The sequence below is a fragment of the Helianthus annuus genome, chromosome 16, assembly GCF_002127325.2.
Source record: "Helianthus annuus cultivar XRQ/B chromosome 16, HanXRQr2.0-SUNRISE, whole genome shotgun sequence".
NCBI lineage: Eukaryota > Viridiplantae > Streptophyta > Magnoliopsida > Asterales > Asteraceae > Helianthus > Helianthus annuus.
In genome coordinates, this window is record NC_035448.2 from 187,473,975 (window position 1) to 187,480,760 (window position 6,786).

Below are 6,786 nucleotides of genomic sequence, written 5' to 3' on the forward strand. Positions count from 1 at the left end.
GTATTATGGCTAGTATTTTCAACAAAATGAATATGTGGTTCGTGTTAAAGATGCTCTCAACATCACGAGTCATGAATATATTAAATTTAAATACCAAGTAACAAAAGAACCCAAATGGCATAATTTCCTGCCGGCAAGGAACCAATTTCGCCTGGATCGTCACCTCCTACTCTTTTTTATACGTATTATGGCAAACACCTCTTTGTTTTTATTCTTAATTTCATTATCTTATAACCCTATAAATACAACCATATTGCCTTATTCATTTGTCCACAATGGAGGATACCACGTTCATCATACTCATCGTTTCCCTCTTCACAGCCGCCTTTATCATACACAAACTGTTTCGCCGGAGCAATGGCAAGAGGCTACCACCAGGACCATCGTTCATCACCTCCAACTACCTACTATTTACAAACCCTCTCTTACAGTTCGAACCCGTTCTCAAAAACCTCAAGGCCCAATATGGTCCATTCTTCACTCTTTCCACATGTTTCGGACCAGCCATTTTCATCTCCGACCATTCTCTAGCCCACCAAGTCCTCATCCAAAACGGCGCCGTCTTCTCTGACCGCCCTAGATCGTTCCCAATGCGCAACATTTCGGGTTCTTCGTATGGTCCTACGTGGCGACTCTTTCGTAGAAATCTTGCTTCTGAGTTCATGCACCGGTCTCGGATCAAGTCATACTCATGGGCTCGCAAGTGGGTGCTTCAAGTTTTCTTTGGTCGTCTTCTGGATCATAAGAATGAGGCTACTGGAATGATCAAGGTGGTTGATCATATTCGGTACGCAATGTTTTGTCTGTTGGTGTTGATGTGTTTTGGAGAGAAGTTTGAGGAGAGTAGAATTAATGAGATTGCTAAGGTGCAGCGGGATATGTTGTTGAAAGTTAGTTCGGGGCGGTTTGGAGTGTTTAATGTGTTCCCGAGGTTGGGGAAGATGTTGTTTAGAAATAGATGGAAGGAGTTTGTGAAACTTTGTAGTGATAAAGAAGATGTGTTGATTCCAATCATCAAGAGTCGAATCGAATCCAATGGTTATGAGGTTCGAAATTTGGCTTATGTTGATACTTTGGTGAATCTACGGCTTCCTGAAGAGGAAGGTGATGATAGAAATGGTGGGAAGTTGAGTTATAAAGAGATGGTGAGTATGTGTAGTGAGTTTTTTAATAGTGGGACAGATACCACCTCCACTGCTTTGCAATGGATCATGGCTAATCTAGTGAAGTATCCTCATATTCAAAGAAAACTCTATGATGAAATAGTTGGAGTTGTAGGTGCACCACCTCCACCGCCAGCGTCTGGGGTGGAGCCTGAATCGGTTATAAACGAAGAGGATATAGAGAAGATGGTGTACCTGAAAGCGGTGGTTTTGGAAGGATTAAGGAGACACCCACCGGTTCATTTTGTGCTACCTCATAGGGTCATGAAGGAGGTAGAGGTGCAAGGTTACAGGATTCCACAGGGTGCCAGCATTAATTTCATGGTGGGTGAGATGGGTTTGGACACAAAGGTTTGGGAGGATCCCATGGAGTTTAAGCCAGAGAGATTCTTGGTGAATGATGGTGTGTTTGATGTAAGTGGAAGCAAAGGGGTAAAGATGATGCCTTTTGGTGTTGGAAGAAGGATGTGTCCTGGTTATGATTTGGCTTTGTTTCACTTGCAATATTTTGTTGCTAATTCGATTTGGTATTTCGGTTGGATTGTTCCTGATGGTTATGATGTGGATTTATCCGAGGAGGTCGAGCTCACGGTGGTCATGAAGAATCCTTTGAGAACACAAATCTCTTCTAGGGCTGAAAAACAAACAACTTGAATTGATGCACACTTGAATCTATCGAATGTTTATATGAATAAATTTATAAAGTACGACTATACTTCTTTTTTTAACGACGGATGTTGTTCAACTTATACTCCTATATTACACCAAATTAATTTTAATCCACCCCACCCCAAGCCAGGAATATAACCCTGGTTTTCTTTGTAAGAGATAAAAACCTAGCTAAAGCTAAAATGGCAATTATACATGTACTTTAGCTATTGGTTGTATAACTTCTTACATGTCTATAGTTTTATTCATAGTTTGTTTCTCATGGTCATTAATGGAGTGCCCTTCTTAGCTTTGACTAGTGTTAGGTGCTGTTTGTTTTTTCAGAGATAAAACGTCTGCAGTCTGCGGACCACATCTGCAGACATCTGTAGCTAAAGAGGTGGACCAAATCTCTGCAGTCTGCAAGAAGAAGACTGTTTGTTTTTTAACTTCTGCAAGTTCACATATTTCCTAGATGTAAAACCAATACAAATATTATTTCATTAAAATCATCAAACAATATACATCTGTTATTCGAACAATGCTTGCATCTGTTAAACCAAATCATCATTAGCAACAACACCTCTTGGAAATAACCATGTAATAAATATCCCCTTCCCTGAGTATAATTATAAAACCACAGTGGAGAAGAAGATAGGCATGAAGAACATCTTCAAGACCATGTAATAAATATCCCCATCCTCTTGGAGATAACCATGTTTTCCCTCGTTGGTACCAAACTCACCAAGAACAACAAACATTCACACATGGAGAAGAAGATAGGCATGAAGAACATCTTTAAGAAGCTTCACATAGGCACCAATCACGATCCAAATCGATCATCAAACGATTCACCACCACCATCACAATCATCAACAACCGCATCATCATCATCTCACGCCACTGCAGACCATCGTACACCGTCAACTGCCACCGATCAACCCTCCATTCAGTCGTCGTCTGTGTTACGACCCTCAACCGCAGGATAATTATTCGTCCAAAGAGGAGCATCAGGTCCAGCTAGCCCTAGCTTTGGTTGTGGAGGTGGGGGAGTTGTCGGCGGTGGTTGTGGAGGTGGAGGTGGGGGAGGTGACGGCGGCACTGTGGAGGTGAGGGAGATGTAGGGGTGGTTGCTGGGAGGAGGAAGGGGTGGAGGATCTGTGGGAGATGTGAAAGTCTAGGGTTTGTGTGAGACATCTGTGTTTAAAGTGTTTAGAAGAGGAGGAGAAGAGGTTAGAAGACTTAAGTCAATGTCTGCACCAAACAGAGGTCTTGCAGACCTTTTTTTAGTGAAAGGTCTTCGGAAAAACAAACAGACTTCAGACCTAAAGGTCTGCGCGTGGTCTGCGCGGCGCAGACATAAGAGGTCAGGAAGCACTTCTTGCAAAAAACAAACAGCACCTTACTCTTCCTTCGTTGGATGACTTTTTTTATTTTTTTGAAAAGCAAATATTACTCCTTTACATCAATAATTCTAGATTATTCTTGACCAGGTTTGAACCTGAGACCTCTACTTAAAAAGACACGTGCGCCTACAATGTAGGCCACCCTACATTTGGCATTTGTTGGATGTCATATAACATTATGGTAACCACCCTTGTGATTTGTGACAACTTTTCTGCCACTGACTACACCATGTTTTTTTGAGGACAACTAGAAATAAATAATAGATAAAATACAACACTTAGGAAATTAAATGAAACATAATGTAACGGCGGATAAATTGCATGAATTCATTATATATGATACACTGTTAGTAGTGAGTTCTGAGTTCACATCTTTACAAACAATGAAACAAACACTTTGATAACTAGATGTTTATATTTACTTTTTTTTTTATATCAATAATGTTAGGCTACTAATCGAGTAAGTTACAGACTGAGAGGGAATGCACAACGATCATGTTAGGCTACTAATCTGAGTAAGTTAAGCTACTATAAAAAGTATTCATAAAAAAATACATAGAATTTCACTACTCGTGTTCTAGTTTATTTTTCATGATTTTCAAGACAACATGACAGAAAATTAAAATTCATATACCTACATAGAATTGGATTTGTTAATGAAAGATTGTTATAAGAGTTCAAGATTCTTGAACTCATTCACCTTCTATCAAAGGAAATAAACATAATCAGATGATTGTTAGCCGTTTAAGCAACTCCTTAACGTGTCAAGTGGCACTTGGAGTTCCCCCAAACACTTCAGTAGGAATCTACAATGAAACATTATCCCAATGAAGTGTTCAGAGGATCTCTGAATGACACTTGACGCTTCCCTTCATTTGTATTCTGTAATGATCACTTGATCAAGTGTTCAATGAATAAACATGTCATAGTTGCTAGTGTATATATATAGAAGAGACTTCGAGGAAGGATGAACATTGTTTGGCTTTCAGTCTCCATTAAGAAGCACATGTAGAAATTTCACAAAAAAGGAATTATAATCTGAAAAAGAGATATCAGGATAAGGTCATAAGGACCAGCTGAAGGAATTATATTCGATTTACTTCATCTACCCCTTATACATGACTAGGTTCAATTTCAACACAAATGTATAATTCCGCATGTGAATCCATTCACACATATTTGGGGTACAGATCCCAGTTCTGTCACGAATTTAAAATTAGTTCAAAAAAAAAAAAATTATTATGACACTAAGACGCTGTAATTTTTTTTTTTTTTTTTTTTGTAATTTTCTTTTATGTAATGCCTTCATTTAATTTTATGACTAAGTTTTTGTTGTGTATTCTTTGTGACTCTTAAAATATTCAATCTAAAAAATCTCTTTTGTGATATTCAATATCAAACAACATTTAAGTAACTTTATGAAGTTCTTTTTCACATTAAAAATAATTTTTTTAATAGGAATAGTTCATTATATAGATTGCAGTTAAATATATCCAAATCTTAATATTCGTTTAAATGTTTTAATATATATAGAGAATCATGAGAAAACTTTAAAAAATGATTAATATTTGGGTTGAATTTTTTATGTTATTTAGTTTTTAGGGTCAAGGGTTTAATTTGGGTTGAATTTTTTATGTGATTTAGTTTTTAGGGTCAAGGGTTTACGGTTTAATTTTTAGAGGTTTGAGTTAAGCTTTAACATTTAGTTTTTAGTTTTTAGGTGTTTGCTTTTATGGTTTAGCTTTTAGAGTTTGGTCTAGGGTTTATTTATTAGAGTTTAGGGATAAGGATGAGGAGTTTAGGGTTTAGTAATGGTTAGATTGAATTTTCTCACAAAGAGAAGTTTGTTTATATATACATAAATAAAACTAGTTGATGCCCCGCCCGCGTTGCGGGGCGATGGCCGAATAATTCTCAACCAATTAAAAAAACAGTACTATAATTTTGTTAGAAAGGAAGACTAAAACGATGACAAGATCGTAATTTTTAGCGGAGGTAAAATCATAACTTTTAGCTAGAGGAAAACCATATTTTTATTTTGAACCGGGGAAAAACATAATTTTGAATTGAGGGTGAAAGCATAATTTTGAACCTAGGGGAAAATCATAATTTTTTTACATGCGACAATTCATTCATTACAGAAAAGACAAAAAATAAAGCAAAATAAGTTGTTGTGTATATAAAACCTCATTCAAACAGAATACAGTTTACTTACTGTGTGTATGAAAAGTAATATAAACGGTGCAATTACTTGCATTGCTACGTTGTTACGGGATTTGATGAGCTCGGTACGAACCGGTACGGAAAATACCGTTACCGAAATCCCCAAAAGTGGGTACCGGTACCGAATATACCTGGTACGGTACGGATCGGTACCGATACTGGTACGACACCGGCATTTGAGGTTAAAAACAGATGAATACCAGTGTCGAACCGGTACCGAAAATCTACTCGGTTTGGTAAATTTGATACCGATACAGGTACCCAATACCAGCTCATTCATTAGTGATGTTAATATCCATAAAATTCAATTTTTATTACTATATTAGTTTACTGTTCATTTAGTTCCATTTTTAATATATAGGACAATGTATTCTGCGAACACTATTCTGCGAACACATTTGATTTAACTTCAATTTTAATATACTTAAGAAAATCTATAATGCATTTGGTACAAATCTTAATCTTGATGTATAAACAACTTTTCATTTACCATTTTGTAATATTAATGAAATACCCAATCTGTTGTGAATCAACCAAATCTATTAGTAATATAAAGAGAAGAATAAGAGAATGAGGGAATGTAAATCTTATTGATTGATCTATCTACACCATATACAAATGCCACTATATATAGGCACATACATTAATACAAAAGAAATCAAAGAGATAAGAGTTATAGGACTTATGTATGTGGAGAGTCACCATATAAATGATACATTCATAACACTCCCCCTTGACTATCCACATACCTTTAATACGCTTGGTGATGTTGCCTCGTTAAACACCTTGTTAAGAAAACCCAGTGGGACAAAACCTCAGCTAAGGGAAAAGAGTGCAGCACGTATTTTCTCCTCCTGCTACGTTTGGATCAGGTATGTTGCCTCATTAAAAACCTTACTAAGAAAATCCATTGGGATAAAACTTAGTTAAGGGAAAAAGAGTGCAACTTGTATAATGTTCCCCCTCATTTTTACATGTATCCTATAAGTATAAGTGACTCAAGTAGGTCCGACTTCTTTGAAAGTTGCTCAAAACTTCGTAATCCATTGATGTCTTGTTATGTTGCTTGATCCATTAATGTCAAATCCTTCAATGAGCGTTGATGTGTGATCTTCATGTGAAATTTTAATTGCCTTCACTTGTAAGTATATACCATAAGATCCATGAATATGTTTTGTTACATTCCCTGCACTTACAAAACTAACCAAACTTGTTGATGGGTTAGTAAAATATGAATCCATATCTTTTGTACCTTAAGGGTATTAAATTATATGTTTTACCCATTACATTATCTCCTCGCTATACACGAGTTACATATTGTCAATGAATTTCATGACATGTCTCCA

The 6,786-nt window shown here is 36.6% G+C and overlaps 1 protein-coding gene across 1 annotated transcript; it reads left to right on the plus strand.

Moving 5' to 3' along the window:
* Positions 1–255: 255 nt before the first annotated feature.
* On the plus strand, positions 256–1,891 carry LOC110920193 (cytochrome P450 89A2). The gene has a single exon (XM_022164419.2). It carries the CDS (start codon positions 276–278, stop codon positions 1,815–1,817), a length of 1,542 nt encoding a protein of 513 aa, XP_022020111.1. The 5' UTR covers positions 256–275; the 3' UTR covers positions 1,818–1,891.
* The last annotated feature ends 4,895 nt before the right edge of the window (positions 1,892–6,786 follow it).